A 25,785-nucleotide genomic window follows, 5' to 3' on the forward strand; every position below is an offset into this window, starting at 1 on the left:
GTACGTTAATTTTGTATCCTGTGACTACTGAATTTGTGGATCAGTTCTAGCAATTTTTTGGTGGAGTCTTTCAGGTTTTCTACATAGGGTATCATTTCATCTGCAAATAGTGAAAGTGTGACTTCTTCCTTGCCGATTTGGATGCCTTTTCTTTTTTTTTTTTTTTGTTGTCTGTTTGCTGAGGCTAGGACTTCTAAGTACTATGTTAAGTAATAATGGTGACAGTGGGCATCCCTGTTGTGTTCCTGACCTTAGGGGGAAAAGCTCTTGGTTTTTCCCCATTGAGGATGATATGAACTGTGGGCCTTTATGATGTTAAGGTATGTTCCATCCATACCTACTTTGTTGAGGGTTTTTTTTTTTTTTTTTTTAAGATTTTATTTATTAATGAGAGGCAGAGAGAGAGAGAGAGAGAGAGAGAGAGAGAGAGAGAGAGAGAGAGAGATACTGAGAGCGTGGCAGAGACACGGCAGAGGGAGAAGCAGACGCTATGCAGGAATCCCGACATGGGACTCGATCCTGGGTCTCTAGGATCAGGCCCTAGGCTGAAGGCGGTGCTAAACCGCTTAGCCACCTGGGCTGTCCTGTTGAGAGTTTTTTTTTTTTTTTTTTTTTTAATCAAGAATGGATGCTGTATTTTGCCAAATGCTTTTCCTGTATCTATCGACAGTATTATATAGTTCTTATCCTTTTTAAAAAAATGTTAGCATGGTGTATCAGGTTGATTGATTTGGAAATATTAAACCATCCTTGCAGCCCAGGAATAAAATCCCATTTGACTGTGGTGGATAGTCCTTTTAATGCACTGTTGGATCCTACTGATTAGTATCTTGTTGAGAATTTTTGCAACCATTTGTTGTTTCTTTTCCAGCTCCTTTAGGTGTAAGATTAGGTTGTGTATTTGAGACTTTTTTTGCTTCTTGAGGTAAGCCTGTATTGCTATATACTTCCCTCTTTTTTTTTTTTTTTAAAGATTTTATTTATTCATTCATGAGAGACACAGAGAGAAGGGAGAGGCAGAAGCAGGCTCCATGCAAGCAGTCTGATGTGGGACCTGATCCCGGGACTACAGGATCATGCCCTGAGCTGAAGGAAGACGCTTAACTGCTGAGCCACCCTGGCGTCCCTATGCTTCCCTCTTATGATTGCTTTGCTGCATCCCAAAGATTCTGGACTGTTGTGTTTTCATTTTCATTTGTTTCCATGTTTTAAAATTTCTTCCTTAATTTCCAGGTTAACCTATTCATTCTTTCTAGGATGTTCTTTAACCTCCATGTACCTGTGGTCTTCTCAAATTTTTTCTGGTGGTTGATTTCAAGTTTCAAAAGAGTTGTGGTCAGCAAATATGCATGGTATGATCTCAATCTTTCTTGTATTTGTTGAGGCCTGATTGGTGACCTAGTAATGTGATCTATTCTGGAGAATGTTCTATGTGTACTTGAAAAGGATGTGTATTCTTCTGCTTTAGTTTGAATGTTCTGAATATATCTGTTAAGTCCCTCTGGTCCAGCATGTCATTCAAAGCCACTGTTTGCTTGTTGATTTTCTGCTTAGATTATCTATCCATTGCAGGAAGTGGCATGTTAAAGTTCCCTACTATTATTGTATTGTTATAGTTCTTTATGTTTGTAATCAATTGATTTATATATTTGGGTGCTCCCAGGGTAGGGACATAAATATTTACAATTGTTAAATCTTTTTGTTGGGGGGATCCCTGGGTGGCTCAGTGGTGTAGCGCCTGCCTTTGGCCTAGGGCGTGATCCTGGGGTCCCGGGATTGAGTCCCACATCAGGCTCCTGGCATGGAGCCTGCTTCTGCCTCTGCCTGTGTCTCTGCCTCTCTTTCTCTCTCTGTGTCTATCATGAATAAATAAATAAAACCCTTAAAAAAAAAAAAAAAGATCTTGTTGGGTAGACCCTTTTATTATGATATAGTAACCTTCTTCATATCTTGTTAATCTTTGGTTTAAAATCTAGTTTGTCTGATATATGGATGGCTATTTCAGCTTTCTTTTAATGTCCATTAGCATGATGAATGGTTCTCCATCTCTTCGCTTTCAGTCTATAGGTGTCTTTAGGCCCAAAGTGAGTCTCTTGTAGGCAGTGTATAGACGGGTCTTATTTTTTAATTCATTCCCATGCTGTATGTCTTTTGATTGGAGCATTTAGTCCATTTACATTCGGAGTGATTACTGACAGTAATGAACTTAGTGCCATTGTATTACCAGTAAAGTTGTTTCTGGAGATTTTTTCTGTTCCTTTCTAGTCTTTGTTGCTTTTGATCTTTCTTTCCTACTTGAAGACTTCCCTTTAATATTTCTTGCAGGGCTGGTTCAGTGGTCATGAACTCGTTTATTTTTTGTTTATCTGTGAAACTCTTTATCTCTCCTATTATGTCTTGCTGGATAAAATATTCCTGGCCCCATTTTTCCCACTCAAAATGTTGACTATATTATGCCTCTCCTTTCTGGCTTGCCAAGTTGTTGTTGTTTTTTTTAAAGATTTTACTTATTTATTTGAAAGAGAGAGAGAGCAAGTGCACAAATGGCAGGGGGAGGGGCAGTGGAAGAGGGAGAAGCAGATTCCCTGCTGAGCAGGGGGCCTGATGTGGGGGGATCACAACCTGAGCCGAAGGCAGACATTTAACCAACTGAGCTACTCAGGAGCCCGTGGCCTGCCAAGTTTCTGTGAATTAAGTCTGCTGCTTGTTTTGCTTTGTAAATTAGGGATTTCTTTTCCCTTATTCTCAGGATGTTTTCCTTATCTCTGTATTTAACAAATTTTACTAAGATATGTCTTAGTGTTGGCCTGCTTTTGTTGATTTTGATGGGAGTTCTCTGTGCCTCTTAGATTTGGATGTCTGTTTCTTTCCCCAGATTAGGTAAATTTTCAGGTATATTTTCCTCAAATAAACCAGGTGCCCCCTTTTCCCCTCTTCTTCTGGAACTCCAATGATACAAATATTATTATGCTTTGTTATGCTGAATTCCCTAAGTCTACAATCATAATCCAATATTTTCCTTTCCCTCTTCTTTTCATCTTATTTTCCATAATTTTATCTTCTTTATCACTTATATGTTCTTCTGATTCTTCCATCCTCGTGCTCATTACATCTAGTGGATTTCGTATTTCAGTTACAGCAGTTTTTATTTTGGCTTGACTGGTTTTTAGGTCTTTTATCTCTGTAGTAAGGGACTCCCTGGTGTCTTCTATGCTTTTCTCAAGCTCAGCTAAGTAGCCTTATGATTGTTGTTTTAAATTCTGATTCAGGCATCTTACTTAGAGCTGTTTCAATCAGATACCGGACCATGACCTTTTCTTGTTCTTTCTTTTGGGATGAATTACTCTGTCTTTGCATTTTGTCTAGGTCTCTGTCTTCTGTGTGTTAGGAAAGCTTGTTATGTTCCCTGCTCCTGAGGGTAATGGCTATATGCCTAGCACTTCAGGAAGTGTCTCTGATGTATGCTGTGTGTACTTTGCTCTTGTGTTTTGGCTGCTCTTCCCTTCAGATCAGTCCTCTGTGGAGTTTCTCCATGCTTGCTGTGGGGAGTGTTTAGACCTTGTCCAGTGTTTGGCAAGTTTTAACTAGGTGTGCTTTGGTCTGCTTGTTAAGAGGCTAGATCCTGTTTCCACCAGAGCTGAAGCACTCTATGGTCAGTAGGCTTGGTGTATGTGTTTGTGTGGGGGTTGTGCTGTTCTTCTGGGGGAGGGGGCCCACTGCTGCTCTGGTTCTCAGGCATGCCTGCCTTAGTAAAAAAGCACTTGCAGAGTGCAGGGTGGTGGGGCTTGGACTAAGCAGCTTGGATTTGGATGTCTGTGGGTACTGTGCTGCTTGCTCACTGAAGTCAGACCATGCTGATGGACAGGGGAGAAAAATGGCAACAGTCAGGTCTTTCCTCCCTGGAGAGGGGAGTTTGCACTACCACCACTGTCCAGAAAGCCCTCATAGAAAAGCTATCAATCTTTCCTTTGTAACCTAGACACCCCCCAGATCTCTGCCTTCACCCTGTCTGTGCCCACCTGGCAGCACAGTGCTCCTGTGTTTTATTTCAGAAAGACTGGGTTTGAAAACTCAAATTTTAGAGACTAGGCATGATGCAGACTCACTCTGATCCTCTGGGGAAGGGTCTTGTTGCGCTGTGGCTGGTGCATGTCTGTCCCAGAAGGGCAGTCACATGAATGTGACACACACACACACACACACACACACACACACACACACACACACAGAAAGAGAGAGAGAGAGAGAGAGAGAGAGGCAGAGACATAGGCAGAGGGAGAATCAGGCTCCATGCAGGGAGCTTGATGCGGGACTCGATCCCTGGACCCCAGGATCACACCCTGAGCCAAAGGCAGATGCTCAACTGCTTAGCCACCCAGGCATCCCTACTCTTCCATCTTAACTCCTTTTCACTAAATGCTATTTATAAATTGCTTTTACTCCTATACATGACTTTGGGAAGGTTACTTATTTATTTATTTTTTTAAAAGATTTTATTTATTTATTCATGAGAGACAGAGAGAGAGAGAGAGAGAGAGAGAGAGAGAGAGAGAGAGGGGCAGAGACACAGGCAGAGGGAGAAGCAGGCTTCGTGCAGGGAACCTAATGCAGGACTCGATCCCGGGACTCCAGGATCACGCCCTGGGCTGAAGGCAGGTGCCAAACCGCTAGCCACCCAGGGGCTTAAGTAACCCTGGGAAGGTTACTTAATCCTTTTGTGCCTCTGTTAGCTACTCTATAAAATGGGGGTAGGAAATGAAGTTACTTTCTTCAAAGGACTGATGTGAGGATTAAATGTAGTAATACATATAAGAGGCTCAGTATAGTATAGGAAGCTGTCAGTAAGGATTTACACCTATTAAAACTGTTATTGATCACGTGCATTTGTTTTGGAAGCACTTACAGCACAGCACTGGTTAGGTCACTCCCCTGGGTGAGTCCCTGACTGACCACTCCTTCTTGAACTTCGTAAAGGGCTGCTCTCTCTTCTGTCCATTCTTTAAACTAAGTTGTTCTATCTCAGGGCCTCTTCTCTCCTCAGTGCTTCCTGCATGGTTGCATCTGTAACTGTGACTTCAATTGCCATTTAGATGGCTCACAATTCTTTTTTTTTTTTTTTAATTTTTATTTATTTATGATAGTCACAGAGAGAGAGAGAGAGAGAGAGAGAGAGGCAGAGACACAGGCAGAGGGAGAAGCAGGCTCCATGCACCGGGAGCCCGATGTGGGATTCGATCCCGGGTCTCCAGGATCGCGCCCTGGGCCAAAGGCAGGCACCAAACCGCTGCGCCACCCAGGGATCCCTGGCTCACAATTCTTAAATCTGAACTCAGTATGTCCTAAACTGGACTCATTCCCTGCCTTTTCCTCCCCCAACTTAGTCTTTTCCTTATGATCCATGTATCTTGGTGAATGGCACAACCATTCACCTTGCTGATCAAACCAGAAACTTGAGCACTATACACGATTCCTTTTTCTTCCTCCCTTCTCATAACCAATCACTCATTAAATCCTAATTCTATCACCAAAATACCTATCAAATTTATCCTCTTCTCTCCATTTCTACTACCTCTTCTCCAGCCTATAACCCCTTGCTGTTATTGCAAAACCTCCTGTTTCTTTTGCTCCCTCAATCCATTCAAACCTCAGAGTGACTGTTCTACTCTGATTTGTCACTTTCTTACTTTTCAGTAGCAATGCACTCTTCTTAGGATAAGGTCTAAACTCTTCACTTCCCTATAAAGGGATATATGATTTAGGCTCTACATTAACTCTCTGGTTTATGTCCAACTATCCTTAGCAGCCTCATCCCCCTTTCCAAAATGGTATCTCTCCTCTTTGCTTATACATCTGGATGCTGGTCTATCCTTCACCTTTCCTGACTGAACCAATCTCCTACTCCTCTACTCCTCTACTTCTACCCAAATTTTCCTACTGTGCTCTCTGAAATTCTCTTTCCACAGTACACCTCTTTAACCTATTCATTTTATGTGTAGTCTTGCCGAATCCAAAACCTGGATCGCCACTAAGGGTACTGGTACCTTCACAGACTTTTGAAATGGAAGTTACTCATTTTTTTCTGCTTCAATGCTAATTCCAGGCCTTTTCTCTTCTAACCTCTTTATAAAAATCTCTGTTTCTCTAATGCTATCCAGCCAGGCCACCTTTTGCTTTTTCTTCATAGTGGTCATTTACCAATGTTACCTCTCCTCATCCCTAGTCTCTTTCAAGGGCACTGCTTCCTCTTCTACTCCCTTAAATGTTGGTGTTCCTCGGATCTCCCCGAGGCGTTCTTTTGCCACATTCCTCCTCCCCTAGCTTTAAATAAAACTGATGTTTTAATAATTAAGTTGTAATCTCTCTTGAGAAAGTTATTTCTTCCTTAAGGAGTATTATAATTTAAAAACATTAAAGAACTTGGCATTAAAACATTTTTTAGGTAGGTTCTCTACTGTATATTCTCTACCATACTGTTGCTGGCCTCACAACAATTCCCTAACAACATCCTGGTTAAATAAAGCAAGTAAACAGAAATTTAACAAGTCAAAATTACCTTTATCACCAAGGTCTCTGAAAAAGGTTGCTCCAGAACGAGTTGGTTGGATTCCTGCCAGTATATCCTCGATATCCTTTGAATGCACATTAAAATCTTTATATTTAACTTATAAAAGTTCATTTTTTTGTCACCAAGAAAACAAAAAGAAAGGGAGAAAGAACTCTCTCCCATACATCCTGCTTACCTTTTTTGTCAGCTTCTTTACTGCAGTTTTACCTACAGCAAAGAAGAAACATTATTTAATATCCACATTCCTTGGTAAAACTCAACTTCTATTAAGAACAAAAATCATTTAAAAGACAAAACAGACAACTAAATATTTCTAAGGAAAAAAAACTTAGGCAATTTAGCTCGTCTCTTTAAACCAAAGTTATGAGCTGGAGAATTCTAAGTCTAAACACAAAGACATCATGGGTTGTTTTTAAGACCTACTTTTCAATTTCACTTACCCTATTTCAGACATATAAAATCTTTTTTTAAAAATATTTTATTTATTTATTCATGAGAGACACACACAGAGAGAGAGAGACAGAGACAGAGACAGGCAGAGGGAGAAGCAGGCTCCATGCGGGAAGCCCTACATGGGACTCGATCCCAGGCCTCCAGGATGATGCCCTGGGCCAAAGGCAGGCACTAAACCGCTGAACCATCCAGGGATCCCCTAGACATATAAAATCTTATCACCATATTTTACTTCTCTTAGCTGTCTGCATCATAAATAAATTCTTGTCAAACCTGATTAAAAAAAAATCTGTCTTTTTGCTTTCACGGATTAAAAAAATACAAAGCTGCCCTTTTAAACCCTAAAAATTCTCTTAAGTTTTTCAGCTCTCTAGTCAATTGAAAAGTCTAGCCAACGTGACTATACATTCCTAAGTTATTTTTAATAATTTCCTATTGGACAACAGATTTATAATTCTTTCAGGTGTTTAGACATCCTCATTATTGCTTACATCATTTTCCTCTTATCCACTATAATTTTTTTAAAAGATTTTATTTATTCATGAGAGACAGAGAGAGAGGCAGAGAGACACAGGCAGAAGGAGAAGCAGGCTTCATGCAGGAAGCCCAATGTGGGACTCGATCTCAGGTCCCCAGGATCACACCCTGAGCCAACGGCAGATGCTCAACTGCTGAGCCACCCAGCCATCCATATCCACTATAATTCTAAAGCAATCAGGTGCTTCTTTTGTTGAGACTTATTTTGAAGATGGCCTCAAGTCATTTATACATCCAGAATGCTGAAAAATGTTTTACTTTCTTACATAAGTCATATGCATCACAAACTTCCCTTTCTGCTTCAAGATTATCTTATCTATGAAGTTCCTTCAGTATAATTACATGGTCTATGAAAGTTCAGGTGACAGGTTAAAAAAAATGAATACTTTCAGATGTGCCTTTTCTGTACTTTAGGATGCTTAATTTAGACTATATATCTATCGGGGACACATTCTATCATTTGGTGTTAACAAATTGTCAGAATTTTAATTTTGCATTATTTTTTTTAAAGATTTTATTTATTTATGAGAGACTCAGAGAGAGAGAGAGAGAGGCAGAGACATAGGCAGAAGGAGAAGCAGGCTCCCCATGGGGAGCCCAATGTGGAACTTGATCCCAGGACCCCACGATCATGGCCTGAGCCAAAGGCTCAACCACGGAGCCAACCAAGCGCCCTTTAGTTTTTTTTTTTTTTTTTTTTTTTTTAATGGAACCCTTTAGTTTTGTATTATTAATGAAAACAGTGGTTGTGGGCAGCCTGGCTGGCTAAGCAGTTTAGCACTGCCTTTGGCTCAGGTTGTGATCCCAGGATCGAGTCCCACGTTGGGCTCCCTGCATGGAGCCTGCTTCTCCCTCTGCCTGGTCTCTGCCTCTCATGAATAAATAAATAAAATCCTTAAAAAAAAAAAAAAAAAGAAAATAGTGGTTGCAGATATGACTGTATCATTTTTAGAAACATCTATGATAAATGTTTATAAACGTAGGTGTTACTATTTTGGGATAATTTTAAACAATGTGTCATCTAATGACAAAGAACCCTAGATTCTAATGTTAGGCACTAATATACCCTTAGATCATCAAACAGTCAAAAGTTATCACCTAAATCACAAGCCTAAGGGTTTGTGTGAATGTGTATATAGAGAGATGATGGTAATACAATGCTGATAACAAACCCCAGAAAAATATGTAATACATATATTTTTATCTACCTTTGTATATTCTATTAAAAAAAGAAATTAAAAAAAAAGAAATTGATCACGATTCACATACCTTATGTTGTTCTTCATGTTCAAATTATTCATTACCTTAGGCACTTTTATTTTTAAACAATTAAGGTTACTCCCCAAAGAGATTAATCCTTGTACCCAACAGAAAAAAGGATTCTAGGAAGTAAAAATTGACATCTTGAAGTTGACAATATGGGTGGTTTCTAAGTAATAAGATTATTTCTAAGGGGTCTTATATTTGCTTCATATCTAGATTTCTTTTTGGTCTTTTAACAATTTATGTTCTTAAAAAATCCTTCTACTTAATACTGAGTGAGGAAAGAAGGTAGCCTTTGCTTCCCTGTGGCTAGAAGTCTTGATGCCAAATACCTAAGCCAGTAAAATTCAATACCATATGAATAAAATACAACAATAAAGTCATGAACTACAAAAATCACATGTAAGAATGAAACTATAAAACCCTATTGAGGCAGATTCCATATCTGTCCTTCCTTTTATGTAGCTCAGTGATTAGCATTTAAATATTGGTTGAGTGAATAACTGAAAAAAAAAATTAGAAAAGATTCCAGGAAGTCTTCTTATTCAGATCCCTGCCTTTAAGTGGTTAATAATTATTATCCTCATTTTACAAATAAAACAAATAAGGCTGACAGGCAAGAGGAATTAGGTCACAATGTGGGCACTCGAGGATTTCTCTTCTCAAGATTTTTCAAAAACAGGTGTTAGATGTCTTCATTTCTATTGAAGTAGCAATTGGGAACCTGTGGACCACTCTCAACACTTCAGGAAATTTCACAGAACTGAATGATTAAACATGGGATGGTTAGAGAGGGAACACTGGTTATTTCATGTTGATTACAAGTTCTGCTGGTACTAGCATACATGTTTATCAAAAATGGAGAAACTAATGTACCTAATGAGCTTCTCTTGTATGAAATGCTCTTCAAAATGGAATCAATAATTTTTTAAATGACAAATCATTTTAGCTGACAAAAAGAGGTCATTCTCTTACATAAAACTCATTTTTAGATTAAAAAAGTAAGTCAGAGCTACTAGGGGTAAACATTTAATTTCTCTTGTTTCTTCTTCCTCCTAAGTCAATTAACTTTTCTTTCAGTAAGAGAAGGGGTTGTGATGTTTCAAACTCAGAACACCAGGGTAGAAAGTGTCTCACCCAGGTGTGCCTACCTGTATACCACTTGTTCATGCACTGTACTGAGGATACCACAGATCAAAATAAGAGGTCCATGGTCTATGGTATGATAAACCACGACTTTCATTCTTCTGACAGCAACTACAACATCAGGACATATTAAATATACCCAAATATTTTTGGCCACATTTTTCTATTTAAGAATGAAACCCATTTCATTCTTAAAATTTTATTTTATTTTTAATAAAAAATATAATAAAATTATATTAAAATTTTATTTTATTTTTTAATTTATCTTATTTTTTATTTCAAGTTTTTTTTAAGGATTTTTATTTTTATTTTTATTTTTTTTAAGGATTTTATTATTTATTTATTCATGAGAGACACACAGAGAGAGAGAGAGAGAGAGAGAGGCAGAGACACAGGCAGAGGGAGAAGCAGGCTCCATGCAGGGAGCCCGATGTGGGACTCGATCCCGGGTCTCCAGGATCAGGCCCCGAGCCGAAGGCAGGTGCTAAACCGCTGAGCCACCCAGGCGTCCCAAAACCCATTTTAAATTATCTAAAATTTTGTGTGTGTGTGTGTGTGTGTGTGTGTGTGTGTTGTCTGTCTGTTTTTTTCTTGGAGGGAGGGGAAAATTCTTGCTTTCCTTTCTTTGGAAATATATAAAAAAACCCAGTCTTTTTATATGCATACCTATTTCATATATATTCATGTACTCATATATGGAAATAACAGAATGGGGGAAAAACAGCAAAAAGGTAGAGCTAGAGCTGAGGCTGTAATGTTTTATTACATGAGCTTGAAGAATGGCAAATACATTGTGGCTTTTCTTGGCAGGGGGAAGCACAGATCTTGAAGATCTATGAAGCACTACAATGGAATTCTGGCTCAGGAAGTAGAATGTTTTTAAAGGTCTCCACCTCTTTATAGAAATTCCGCCATGTGGCTTTCACTGTTTACAGAGGATTTCCAAGGTAAAAATCAGGAACAAGCACATCTTGTTAAAGATGAACAGCCATTTTAATACTTAAAATACATAAAACTGCATTAATACATATTAAGTATTATTACAGGTCGAATAAATCTTTGCTGCTAGCCAAAATAAAGTTATTTGATGATTGTAACTATAAAAACATTATTAATGGTATCTAATTCCAGTTCACTTTGCTGGAAGTAAGCAGCCTTTGATACATAACAATTAGACAGCAGAGACACTGCCATCATTTCAGGTCTTTTGCATGAATATATGGAACAACTTGGCATCAATGTTAAAAATAGTATGACAGAACTAGTTGCTCCAATACTTGCTTGAATTCAATCACAGCTAATATGAAAACTAAGGGAGAAAATGACATATTAGCAAAACAAACTTCCTAATATCACTAAATAAAAGTGATAACTGGAGGGAAAAAAAAGGAGGGCAAATTAAATGGTGCCATTTTCCTTCAACAAGTATGTGGTTTGCTCATTTCTACTGGAATATTTAAATAATGAGAGCAAGAGATATCCTCTGGTTGGTATTTCTTCCACAGGGAGACAAACAGTGACCTCCAAAAATGTCTGAAACTCGCCTACTTGTCAACTTTGCTAAACTGCTCTTCAAATATATTTAAATTATTTTTGAAGGGGAAAAAAAGTGACTATTTTTTGCAACCTCAAGTACTGTGAAATAATAACATTACACAGAACACAGAATACAAAAATATTCCAGCAGAAATAGTAATCTAGTATATAATAACAGCAATAGGTCTCTTTATTTACACAACAAATAAATTACATTTTAAAACTGATGTATGGGGCACCTGGGTGGCTCAGTGGTTGAGCATCTGCCTTGGACTAAGGTCCTGATCCCGGGGTCCTGGGATCGAGTCTCATATCAGGCTCCTTGCAGGGAGCCTGCTTCTCCCTCTGCCTCTCTCTGTGTCTTTCATGAATAAATAAATAAAATCTTTAAAAAAAAAAAAAAACAAACCTGATGTAAAGGGGTAAATACAGCAGCTAGAAAGTAAGTAATAGGGGGAGGGGAAGATAGGGAAATCTCCACAACAAGAGATGCTGAAGTGAACATCTTAAGGTATGCATGAATTAGCTCAGAGAAAAGGGGTTTAAAGCATTCTGGGAACAGCATGTGCAGTTCTGAGACAAGGAGAGTTGGAGCACTGTAGGAACAGAGTGGGGCCTGTCAGTTACTTCTACTGTGATGAGGAGGGAAGAGTGTGTGGTAGTTTTGGTGGCAGGAAGCTGAGGTAATTGCTACCTAAAGACTTCTATTTTCTCTTTGAGTAGGTGATCAAGGTAGTTTGCTAGAACATGTAGGAGAAAGTATACGAAACTTAGCATGACATCCAAAGATTGCTAGTATAAAGAAAAACTGACTTTTGTGTAGAGATGCTATATCTTGACCCTGATAACTCACTTATTTTAGTAGTTTTATTATTTGTAGATGTTTTGGGATTTTCTACATAGGTAATCATGTCTCTGACCAAAGACCACTTTAGTTCTTCCTTTCAAATCTATTGGTCTCATTTCTTTTTTTCTTGCCTTTTGGCACTGGCTAGAACTTCCAGCACACTGTTGAATACAAGTGGTAAGAGTGAAGAGCCTTGCCTAGTTCTTGATCCTGAAGGCAGTCAATCTTTCACCATTAAAAATGGTAATAGCAACTGGCTCTATGTCCATATGGCCTTTTAGGCCTAAAGAGTGCCTAAAAGTCCTTGGAGGCCTAACACATCAATTCTTTTTTGGAAAATGAGTCTATCATCAATCTGTGCTTTTAAAATTTTTGATTATATAAAGACAAGCTACCTCCTATAAATCAGTTCACTTTTCTATTAGAATTACCCTAGATGAATATTTTGGTTACATACCGCCTTAGACCCACAGGAGTTCTCTGCTTTAGAAAAGCATATAGTCATGTTTTTATTATTTTAGTGTCTCTGTTTATGTTTCCTAAAATATTGTAATTTTTTTAAAATATCATAATTTTAAAACTAGTATTTTCAATTGGGTATAGGATTAGTATTTTTTATACATGCATTTTATATAGCTTTATTATATTTCATAAACCATAAAAACCATCCATTTAAGCTGTATAGTTCAATAGTTTTTTGTATATTCACAGAATTGTACACTCATCACTACAATCTAATTTCAGAACATGTCATTACCCCCAAAAGAATGAAAAATCCATTAGTCGTCACTCCTTCTCCCCCACTCCTAGGCAACTGCTAATCTCCTTTCTGTCTCTAGAGATCTGTGTATTCTGGACATGCCATATAAATGGACTCATATAATATGTGGCCTTTTGTGACTGGCTTCTTTCATCAAGCATTATGTCCTCAAGGTTCATGCAAGTTATTGCATGTATCAGTACTTCATTTTTTAAAAGAGCCGGGTAAGATTTCATTGTATAAATCTACCATGTTTTGTTGAACCATTCATCTGTTGGTGAACCTTTAGGTCATTTCTATTTTTTGGCTATTGTGAATAACGTTGCTATGAACATTCATGTGCAAGTTTTTGTGTGGAGGTATGTTTTTACTTCTCTTGTATGGTCTACCTAGGAGTGGAAATGCTGGGTCCTAGAAATTCTTCTCTTTCTTTTCTTCACTGTCAAGTTTTTCTCTCATCTGTCTATACATACACAATTGTTTTTCCCATCTTAAAAAACTCTTCCTTGAACTCACTTCCACTTCTATCTACTGCTTCAACTTTCTCCTTTTTACAGCAAATCCCTCAGTATCTATATTTGTTTTTTCCCATTTTCTCTTTTCCCATGTCCACTAAAAACTACCTTAGATAGGCTTTCATCTTCATACCACTCCACCAAAATTGTACCTATGAAAATCACCACTAAACCCTCATGTTGCCAAATCCAGTGGTCAATCCATTCATTTACTTATTTGTTTTTCTAATTGAAGTATAGTTGGCAAACACTATTATGTTAATGTCACATGTACAACACAGCGATTCAACATTTAACACACATTACAAAATGCTCACTATGGCAAGTGTAGCTACCATATGTCACCATACAAAGTTATTACAATATTACTGACTATATTCCCTACACTGTGCTTTACATTCCCTTGAACTATTTATCTGAGAACTGGAAGTTTGTACCTCTTAATCCCTCTCAGCTATTTACCCATTCCACAACCCATCTCCCCTTTGGCAACCACCAACTCCATTTTTTGTATTTATCAGAGTGTTTCTATTTTGTTTGTTCATTTGTTTTGGTTTTTAGATTCCACATTTCACTTAGCCTAATAGGGACCCTTTAGGTTCATTTTTTGTATTTATCAGAGTGTTTCTATTTTGTTTATTCGTTTGTTTTGGTTTTTATTTTTATTTATTTATTTTTTTAAAAGAGTTTATTCATGAGAGAGAGAGAGAGAGAGAGAGAGAGGCAAAGACCTAGGCAGAGGGAGAAGCAGGCCCCATGCAGGGAGCCCGACACGGAACGCGATCCTGGGTCTCCAGGATCAGGCCCTGGGCTGAAGGCGGCACTAAACTGCTGAGCCACCGGGGCTGCCCTGTGGACCCCCTTTAGGTCCATCAATGTTGCTGTAAATAATAAGACTTCATTTTTTTTAAATGGCTGAGCAATATTCCATTGTGGTATAAAGATGTATCATATCTTTTCTCTCCCTTCTTCTTTTTTTATGAGTATAGTTGAATATACATAACATTAGTTTCGGGTGTACAACATAGTGATTGGTTAAGTTTATATATTAGGCTATGTTCACAAGCATAGATTTGTTCCAAACACACTGCATCTTAATCCATTTATCCACTGAAGGACATTTGAGTTGCTTCCGTATCTTGGCTATTATAAATGATGCTGCAATCAACACAGGGGTGCAGATCCTTTTCAAATCAGTGTTTTCATTTTCTTTAGGTAAATACTGGATCTCACAGTAATTCTAATCTTATTTTTTTGAAGAACCACCATACTGTTTTCACAGTAGTTGTACCAATTTACATTCTTACCAACAGTGCACAAGGGTTCCCTTTTTCCCATATTCTTGCCAACACTTACATTTCTTTTCTTTTTGATACTACCCATTTTGACAGGTGATGTCGTTGTGATTTTGATCTGTATTTCTCTGGTGATTAGTGATGTTCAGCATCTTGCCATGTGTCTACTGGCCATGTGTTTGTTTCCTTTGGAAAACTGTCTATTGAGGCCCTCTACTCATGTTTTAATCAGATTATTTTTTTTTTGGTGTTGAGTTGTAGGAGTTCTTCACATATTTTGGATATTAACCCCTTATCAGATATATCATTTGCAAATATCTTTCCCACTCAATAGGATGCCTCTTCATTTTATTGATAGTTTCCTTGCTATGCAAAAGCTTTTCAATTTGCTGTAGTCCCAACTATTTATTATTACTTTTGTGGTCCTTACTTGAGGAGGCAGATCCAAAAGAATATTGCCAAGATCGATGTCCAAGAGTTTTTCACTTATGTTTTCTTTTAGGAATTTTACGGTTTCAGGTCTCATATTTAGGTCTTCAATCCATTTTAGTTTATTTTTAATGTGGTAAAAGACAGTGGTTCAGTTTCATTCTTTTGCATGTAGCTGTCCAGATTTCCCAACACCACTGATTAAAAAAAGTGTCTTTTCTCCCATTTTGTAATGTTGTCTCCTTTGTTGTAGATTGTGACCATATAAATGTGAGTTTATTTCTGGGCTCTATTTTGTTCCATTGATCTATGTGTCTATTTTTGTGCCAATACCATACTGTTTTGATTACTATGATTTTGGAGGATAGTTTCAAATCTGGAGTGTGATACCTCCAGCTCTGCTGTTTTCTCAAGACTGTCTTTGTTTATTATGGGTCTTCTGTGGTTCCATGCAAATTTTAAGATCTGTTCTAGTTCTGTGAAAAAATGCTACTGAAATTTTGATAGGGATTGCACTGAATCTGTAGATTGCTTTGGGAAGTATGGACATTTTAACCATATTTATTTTTCTAATGCACAAGCATGGTATACCTTCCCATTTATCTGTGTCATCTTCAATATCTTTCATCAATGTCTTATAGTTTCCAGAGTACAGGTCTTTCACCTCCTTGGTTAAATTTATTCCTGGGTATCTTACACTTTTTGGTGCAATTGTAAATGAGACTGTTTTCTTGATTTCTCTTTCTGCTAGTCTGTAATTAGGCAATAGAATGCAACAATATTAATTTTGTATCTTGTAACTTTAATGAATTCACTTATTAGTTATAACAGCTTTTTGGTGGTGCCCTTATGGTTTCTATACACAGTAACCTATCATCTGCAAATAGGGACAATTTTATTTCTTTTCCAATTGGATGCCTTTTATTTCCTTTTTTTGGTCTGATGGCCATGGCTGGCACTCCTAGTACCATGTTGAATAAAAGTGGTGAGAGTTAGTAGCAGGGAAGGAATGATAAAGATCAGACAAATAAATGAAATAGAAATTTAAGAAAAGATCAATATAAATAAGAGCTGGTTCTCTGAAAAGGTAAACTCAAACAATTCCAAAAAATTGAAGATCCCTCAGGCAGTTAAGCTCTACTGATTTTCAAAGCCAGATATCATGGGGTGTGATCCGCAGGGTGGGGGTGCCCAACTTTGGGCCTGACCCCCTCTTTCTGCAGGGTAAACCTCTGTGCCTTTGATATCCTTTTGGCTTGTAGTTTTCTCTGCTGGGGATCTGGTTCTGTACCTCATCATGTCCCACTCATTTAGATTTGGCTTTTTCTTCATGTCTCTAGCTATGGAATACCTATTGTGCTAATTTCAGGTTATTCTCAGAGTGAGTTGCTCTACATGTAGTTGCAGGCTTGGTCTGTTTATGGGAAGAGGTGAACTCAGTATCTTCCTACTTTGCCATCTGCTCCATACCACCTCCAATAGCCAATTTTTACTCCTTGTCTTACTTGACTTGTTACTGACATTTTTCATGGTTGATTATTCCTTCCTCCTAGAAATACTTTCCTGCACTTTGCAACACTCTACTTTACTGGTTTTCTTCTTTAACTGCCCCTACTCAGTTTCTTTTACTGCTTTCTCTCTCATCTCTCCAACTCTAAATGCCAGAATACTTCAGAGCTCATTTTTACTGCTTATCTTTTCTATATAAACTCACTTTTACAATCTCATCAAGTATCTTAACTTTAAATAGCACAAATTCGCTGAAAAGTCTTAAATTTATACTTTTGGTTCAGTTCACCTCCTTACTTGTGTAACTGCTTACTCTTCTTGGAACTCTAGTAGAAACTTGTTAATGAACACCCACTGTGTGTCAAGTGCTTTTCTGAACATTTGGTCTATGACACTGAGCACAAGAGACAAAAATCCCTGTTGTCATGGAACAAGCATTCTGGGGGTGGAGCACAGATAATAAACAATAAACTTAGAAAATTAAGTAAATCAGATATAGTATATATTAGATTGTTATAAGTGCTAGGAGAAAAACCTGAACAAGGTAAAAGGGATTAAAAGGGCAGCAGAATGAATGGATAGGTGTGTGTGTGGTGTGCGATAACATTTCTTCCCTGAGTAGGCAATTAGGGCAAACGGAAGGATTAGCCAAAAGATATCCGGACAATGTGTTTCAGGCAAAGGGGACATCCAGTGCAAAGGCTGTAGGGTGGGAGCATGTTTATTGTTTGAGGAAAAGCAAGTGCCCATGTGGCTAGAATGGAGTGAGCTAAGAGAATAACAAGTGTTCAGGTTAGGGAGGTGATAGTGGCAGACAGATAAGTTTATACTTTATAAAATACTTTAACGTAACATTATTTTTAACTTTTTAAAGAATGTCCATACTGTTTTCCAGAGTGGCTGCACCAGGTTGCATTCCCACTAGCAGTGTAAGAGGGTTCTCCTTTCTCTGCGTCCTTGCCAACATCTATTTCCCCGAGTTGTTAATTTTAGCCATTCTAACCAGTGTGAGGTGGTATCTCACTGTGGTTTTGAATTGTATTTGCATGATGCCGAGTGATGTTGAGCATTTTTTCATTTGTCTGTTGGCCAGTTGAATGTCTTTGAAGAAATGTCTGTTCATGTCTTCTGCCCATTTCTTGAACTGGATCTTTTGTTTTTTGGGGTGTTAAGTTTGATAAATTCTTTATAGATTTTGGATACTAGCCCTTTATCTGATAATATCTTTGCAATATCTTCTCCATTTCATAGGCTGCCTTTTAGTTTTATAAATTTGACTATTTCTCCAAATGAAGTGTACTTCTCATGGCAAGGATATATTACTGCTTTGTTACATGCATAGCCTTATTACAAAAGAGTTGGTTCTTAAGTTGCTCTGTATGAATGAAGCAAAGAGCATAAAACAGAGGAGGTAAAAGTCAGTGCAACAAGGGCTCCGAGTGTTAAGCTAAAAGTTATGGGAAATGCTAAGTAATTTTAAGTAGGAGAGTAAAAGGAACAATTGTTGGTATGGGAAAAAGATGTCTAGACTGAAGGAAAGGGGGTTGTTGCAATAATCCAGAGAGAAGTGCTGAGAGCCTAAAATAAAGCAAAAGAAATAAAAATAGAGGAAGACAAATAAAAGAGAAATGAAGGAGGCAGAACAAGCAGGTCTTGGTAATGAACTGGATATAAAAGATGAGGCAGATGCAGAGGTTTATGAAAACTCCCAAAAGACGGAGTGACTTAGGGATGTGATGAGAGTTGTGCCATCACAAAGATACAGGAAAAGACTTAATTAGAAAGATGATGAATTAATTTCAGACATGTTGAGTTTTCAATGTCTGTTGAAACACAAGGGGGGTAACACAAGTTTCTAATGGACAGCTAAGAGTTTTAGGTTAAAGACAAAAATGTCTAAAGTAACAGTCACAAGTGATAATAAAACCATTCAGGGATTATAAAGTGAGTAGAGCTTAAGGGCACATGGGCATTTAAGAGTTGACAGGAAGACAAGGAATCATAAAAGCAACTGAAAAGTAATGAATATATTTGTTAGCAAAAAAAACAAAACAACAACAACAACAAAAAAACCCAACAAACTAGGGAATGTGTCTTGGGGAGAATGAAGTTTCAAGGAGAGAGTAAATGCTGTTAAAAGATCAATTAAGAAGTAGGCAGAAAAAGCAGCCATTGGTCTTGGCAATTTGGTCACTGGTAATCTTAAAGATAATATTCAGTAGAGAGGTGAGAGAAGCAGCCAGGTTGTGGTGTACGAGGGAATAAGTGGGCTATAAAGGAAGGAGCATAGATGGCTGAAATCTGGTTGAGGAGAGAACAGCCAGAGAGAAGTAAGATCATGTTAGGGATTTTTTCAAGATAGTAAAGACATAAGACCACCTGTAAATTTCAGAGGAGGAGGCAGTAGAGATAAAAAGAATGACAAAACTAGAGGAGATGGTGGCGGAATTAGTCTTAGGGTGAGGAGCACACCACTAGGAGAAAGCTAATGAGGGATGTGTAAGTGCTTTAGAGAATCTAAGTGAAGTTGAAGAACATGAATTTAGTGGCTCCAAACTGCACAATAATGTGATTTTCTCCCAATAGTTCTTGGCAGGCAAGGTTTATCCTTTAAAAAGGATAAAGATATTTAAAAGCAACTATTAGTGAGTGACAAAATGACAAAGTGACAAATGACAAAAGCTACAGAAAAGAAAGAAAATCCAGAAGAGCTGAGAGCTTGGGAATAATAGAAAAATTGAGATTAGAAGCTTTTCTGAGGCCAAGAATAGGTGTATTGGGTATTAGGAAGTGGGTAAGATGGAAGGATAATTGATACATTGTTGCTAGAGAGTGGCTTCTGTAATTTGCAATTTCTAAATTGGAGCAATTCCAGGAAATGGACATGGGATGTGAATGATAAGAATACAGGTCCCTGGAATGAGAACCAAAGAACTGTAAGGCTAAAGAGATTTCAATGTAAAAGAACTTAAATAAGAGAAAATGATGTTTCAATCACATAACCTAGTTATCAAAGGAGCATGCTTTTTATAGTATTTAGAGTACGCAATGGGGAATTAAGGATCTCCCCCAAGCCCAGGAAAAAATGAAGAAGCATCCAGCATCCACTTGAAAGAACATTAGCAAAGTATATTATTTGCAAAAAGTTCTGAAAGGTACAAACCAGGCAAAAATGAGTTTAGGATCTAATAAATCTCAGACTGCTTTGTTTCTTTCTATTTATACATGAAGACCATGGGTCATTGGGTTGGCTCTAGTTTTCCTTGTTTTGCTGTTCACCATGATCCATAGGAATGCAACCAAGATTATTAATATTCTTATCCATGATGAAAAATGAAGATGAAGTACATCATATGCATAAAGGATGTATTATTTGGCCTGCAAATTACTGAATTCTTGATTTAGCTAAATGCCTTCTGATAGAGTTTAATTGCATTCCAATGAACAATAAAAGTGCAAAAGTTATAAGAGCCCAAATTGGTTAAACCAAGGGTTGCAGAAAAACAACAATGAAACAAAGAAAAAAAGCCACATAAACTTTAAATTTGATTAGAAGAATAGTATAGGTCTGTGGCTAAAATAAGGTAAAGCAAAAACTAGATTCAACTGAAAAAGGGAGGAAATTCTCTGATGATATTAAGCACAAGAATAACAGTTTGATGAAGAAGAAAATACAAATGTTTAATGAAAATCAAAGAAGTGAACCACTGAATCAGGTGAAAAGAAAACAAACACTAATACATATTATTTACAGGTATACTTTAATATTTTGAGGATGATCAATTTTTACAACTTCTATTTGAAGCGCACAAACAAATGAGCACAAATTATAGTATAAGACATAGACAGCATTGACATTTCTGATAATGAAGAGTTGATTGGCTGCAAAATATTTCTAAAGAATTCTTCCATTATCCTTTGTTTTCTCCTATAATATCATCTTCTTCGTTCTGTATACTTTAGAATCAAAATTCTTAGAAAAAGCAATCTATACTTGCTTTTTTCATTCCTTCTAATTCTCTCTTTTTACTGCTCACCACTCTCATGAAACTGATCTACCCAAGGTCCTAATGACTCATGCTAGTGACCAAATCCAATAACCTGTTTCCAGTTATCATTCTACCAGACCTTTCTGGAACATCCATACTACTGACCAAACATTTTCTGACTCATATGACACTGCATTCTCGTTTCTGGTCAACAGTCTTATTTTAAAAATCAATTGCTTCTTCTTGCTTCATTTACCTTTTAAATGTACATTTAAGAAGCATTTAAAATTTTCTTTTTTAGACCAATATTATATTTTGCAGAGGAATTAGAAAATTGCAAGAACAAAAACAAAATATAAAAACTAATAATGCCAAAAGCCAAGAGTGTACTATTAGAATTTGTACTACAGCAGTCTGTATTTTATTTATAAACAAATATAAATAAGAAAAATATGCACTCTCTTTATACACTTTTTAAGAACCTGCTTAAATCGACAGAATTGAAGGGAAAAAGGCAGTTCTACAATAAGAAACTTCAATATTCTACTTTTAACAATGAACAGAGCCACCACCAAGAAGAGTAATAAAGGAACTAGAAAACCAGAATAACACTATATACCAATTAGACCTAACAGATAAATAGAACACTTAAGAATATCAGTTTATACATACTTTTCATATACACATGAAATACTCCAGAATAGACCATAAGCTAGTTTAAAAATCAAGTCTTTTTTTTAAAATAATTTTTTTTTTAAATTTTTATTTATTTATGATAGTCAGAGAGAGAGAGAGAGAGAGAGAGAGAGGCAGAGACACAGGCAGAGAGAGAAGCAGGCTCCATGCACCGGAGGCCTGATGTGGGATTCGATCCCAGGTCTCCAGGATTGCACCCTGGGCCAAAGGCAGGCGCCAAACCCCTGCGCCACCCAGGGATCCCAAAAATCAAGTCTTTATACATTTAAAAGTTGAAATCACATAAAATATTTTTTTCTAATAACAGTGGGATTAAACTAGAAATAAGCAGCAGAAGGAAAACTAAAAAAACTCACAAATATTATGGACATTAAACAACATACTCTTCAAATAACCGATGGGTCAAAGAAGCAATCACAAGGGAAATTACAAAATACCTTCAGAAGAATGGGAATAAAATCACAACATATTAAAACTTATTGGATACAGTAAAAAACATTGCCTACAGGGAAATTTACTGCTATAAATGTGTACATTAACAAAGAAGATCTCAAATCAATTGTACACATTAAGAAGCTAGAGAAAAGTGCAAACCAAACTGTAAGCTGGCACAGGGAGAAAATAATAAAGATTTAAGTGGTGATAAACAAAACAGAACAGAATAACAGTAAAGAAAATCAACAAAACCAAAAATTAGTTCTTTAAAGAGATCAACAAAATATAAATTTTTACCTAGTTTGGTTATAATAAAAGAATAAAAGCTTAAGTTAAATTACTAAAATCAGAAATGAAAATGGGGACATTACTACTGATTTTACAGAAATAAAAAGAATTGAGAGAATACTATGAATAATTAATATGCCAAAAAATTGGATAACCTGGATGAAATGGGTGAATAACTAGAAATAATGAAATGAGCAAAATGAACCCAGAAAAAATAGAAAATATGAATATACTCAAACATGGAGATTAAATCCGTGAAAAAGAAGTGTCCAACAAACAAAAGCCCAGGACCTGATGGCCTCACTAGTGAATTCTATCATTTTAAATTAAGAATTAACACCAATACTCTTCATACTCTTCCAAAAATTGAAGAGAAGGAAACAAGTCTAAACTCACCCTAAGAGACCACTATTACCCTGATGCCAAAAGTAAAGACATTAGAAGAAAACCATAGGCCAATACCCCTTGCTAATATCGGTGTAAAAATTCTCAACAAAATACTAGCAAACAGAATTCAATAGCATGTTAAAAGGATTATATACCATGGCCAAAGGAGATTTATTCCTGGAATGCAAGGGATTCCTTCATATTAAGATACAAAAACCAATCCATGTATTACATCACTTAATAGAATCAAAGGAAAAATCCCCACATGATCACTTCAATGAGTCTGAGAACCTGACAAAATCCAATCTTTTCATTAAAAAAACACTCAATTTCCTAATGTACTAGGAAAAGAAGGGATGTTCTATAAAGGGCATATTTGTAAAATGAGAGAGAACTATATACTCAGTGGTAAAGTCTTAAGAGTAAGATTAGGAAGAAGGAAAGGATGACCACCTGTTTTCACCAATCAGTTCAACAAGTGTCTATAAGTTCTTAACAGAGCAATTAGGCAAGAAAAAAGAATAAAGGGCATCCATTTAGAAAAGGAGAAGTATAATTATTTCTAACAATAGACATGATCTTGTATGTAGAAAATCTTAAGAAAATTTAGAATAAATTTAGAATAAATGAATTCATCAAAGTAACAGGATAAAACAATCAACACACAAAAATCTTGTATTTCTATACACTAGCAATGAATAATCCAAAAAGGAAATTAAGAAAATTCCATTTGCAATAGTATCAAAAGGAATAAAATACTGAGGGGCCACTCCAGATTTCTTGTGGTAGTTGTTTGTATACCTTTTCCCATTTTTTTACTTTCACTTTTTTTGTTTGTTTTTGCATCTAAACTATCTCCCATTAACAGCAAACAGCAAATAGTTGGATCTTGTTTTTAAAGCTAGTGTGACCACATGAAAAGATGTTCTTCACCACTTATCATGAGGGAAATGCAAATCAAAGCTACAATGAGAAATCACCTCATACCTATAAGAATGGCTAAAATCTGTCAGAATGGCTAAAATCTCAAACACAAAAAACAAGTATTGGTGAGGAGGTTGAGAAAAAGGAACCCTCTTGCACTGTTGGAACACAAACTAGTGCAGCCACTGTGGAAAATAGTATGGAGGTTCTACAAAAAGTTAAAAATAGAACTACCGTATGATCCATCAATTACACTACTGAGTATTTACCCAAAGAATATAAAAACACTAATTCAAAGGGATACATGCACCCCTATGTTTATAGCAGCATTACTGACAATAGCCAAGATATGGAAGAAGCCCAGGTGTCCACCAACTGCTGAATGGATAAAGAAGATGGTACATGTATACACACACACACACACAAAGAATATTATTCAGCCATAGAAAAAAAATAAAATATTGCCATTTTTAATGATATGGATGGAGCTAGAAGTATAACGCTAAATGAAATAAGTCAAAGAAAAACAAAATACCATTTGATTTCACTCATATGTGGAATTTAAGAAACAAATGAGCAAGGGGGAAAAAAAGAATGAGAGACAAATCAAGAAACAGATTCTTAATTTCAGAGAATAAACTGATAGTTATGAAAGGGGAGAGGTGTGAGGGGATGAGTTAAATAGGTGATAGGGATTAAGGAGGGCAGTTGTGTGATAAGCACTGAGAAATGTATAGAATTGTTTAATCATTATATTGTACATCTGAAACTAATATAACACTGTTAACGAACTGGAATTAAAATAAAAACCTAAAAAAAATAAATGTAGTCTGACAACTTTGCCTTTTGATTGTACTGACTCATACATTCACATTTGACAGTGGTACTGATATAGCTGAATTTGTATCTAGCATTTTACTTTTTGTTTTCTAGGTATGTTAGGCCTTCGCTTCTCAGGAAGGCACAGCTTTAGGTATGCCCACAATCACTGGGATGGTAATACTTTTGGCAGTTCTCCTGTCTCTTTTCCTGACCATATCAAGATGTTAAACTCCATCCTCAGCTGACTGCTTTACTATTTCCAAGAATGCTTGGGACATAGACACTGCTCTGGACGATAATAAAATCAAAATTGGGGGATCCCTGGGTGGCGCAGTGGTTTAGCGCCTGCCTTTGGCCCAGGGCGCGATCCTGGAGACCTGGGATCAAATCCCATGTCGGGCTCCCGGTGCATGGAGCCTGCTTCTCCCTCTGCCTATGTCTCTGCCTCTCTCTCTCTCTCTCTGTGTGACTATCATAAATAAATAAAATTTTTTTAAAAAAAGGAAAAAAAATCAAAATTGGGATCCCTGAAGGAACAGTTCCCATGATCAGTGTTTAATATTTGTTATGAACCCTCTAGTGCTCTTTCCAGCTATCTTTCATTCATTCTCTTTCGCAAACTAGACAGCTTACAGTTAAAGCCTGCTATCTTCATTGAACCTATCAATAATCTCCCAATTACCTTTCACCACAACCTCCACTTGTTTTTCAAAGCACCCTTAGGCTTGAGCTTCTCTATGCTGTTTAAAACAATGTCAGTTTCTTTGCAAAGATATCAGAAGCTTTTTTTTTTGCCACCTCTTTCTTTCCCCAGGCAAAATCTCTTAGCCAGGGCTCTGGAGCTAGGAGTAGGGCTCTCAGTGACACCCCTATTCTAAGAGGTGGGTGGTAGTAATCTCTGATCTCAGAGTGGAAGCAAAGCCTTACGAGCTGGGAGAAGAGACATCAAGATTCCAATATTCTCAGTGGCATGGAGCCCATGCAGAGCCTCCATTCTATGAGTGAGGTTTGGGGGACAAGAAGAGAGCTCCCACCTTTCAATTGCACTTGCACAGAGATCAGCCTCTGCAAGTAACTGAAGGCAGGATGAGAAATGCTAGTGTCCTGCTCCCCTGGGACGTAACCTTCTGACTGGGAATTGGGGATAGAGAGAACCCTGTGTTCTTGGTTGCACTAGTCTGGAAGGGAGTTTTGGATTCACCCCTGGAATGAGGAAGGGATTAGTCTTAGTTCAAACAGCACAGATTCTCACTTTTTATCCTATTTTAGCAGATTTTCTTGAATATATGGTTCTTCATTTGCTGTATGACCTAAGGAATGTTTCCTGAGATTTTAAATGATATTTTAAAATATTCAATCAGTGTCAGTGGGATGCAGGTCCATGGAGCT

The 25,785-nt window shown here is 37.1% G+C and overlaps 1 protein-coding gene across 2 annotated transcripts in view; it reads right to left on the bottom strand.

Annotated features, from left to right (window-relative positions):
- MICU2 (mitochondrial calcium uptake 2) overlaps nucleotides 1-25,785 on the bottom strand; it is a 132,242-nt gene that overhangs the window by 65,725 nt on the left and 40,732 nt on the right. The window contains exons 3-4 of one of the 2 annotated variants that reach the window (XM_041765345.1): nucleotides 6,741-6,772; nucleotides 6,554-6,629 (exon numbers count right to left, since the gene is read on the bottom strand). The exons of the other annotated variant lie outside the window; for it this stretch is intronic. Coding sequence (XP_041621279.1) covers nucleotides 6,554-6,629; nucleotides 6,741-6,772 — 108 coding nt within the window. The remainder of the gene's footprint in view (nucleotides 1-6,553; nucleotides 6,630-6,740; nucleotides 6,773-25,785) is intronic. 2 annotated transcript variants of the gene reach the window in all.

The sequence above is a fragment of the Vulpes lagopus genome, chromosome 8 (genome assembly GCF_018345385.1).
Source record: "Vulpes lagopus strain Blue_001 chromosome 8, ASM1834538v1, whole genome shotgun sequence".
Lineage (NCBI taxonomy): Eukaryota > Metazoa > Chordata > Mammalia > Carnivora > Canidae > Vulpes > Vulpes lagopus.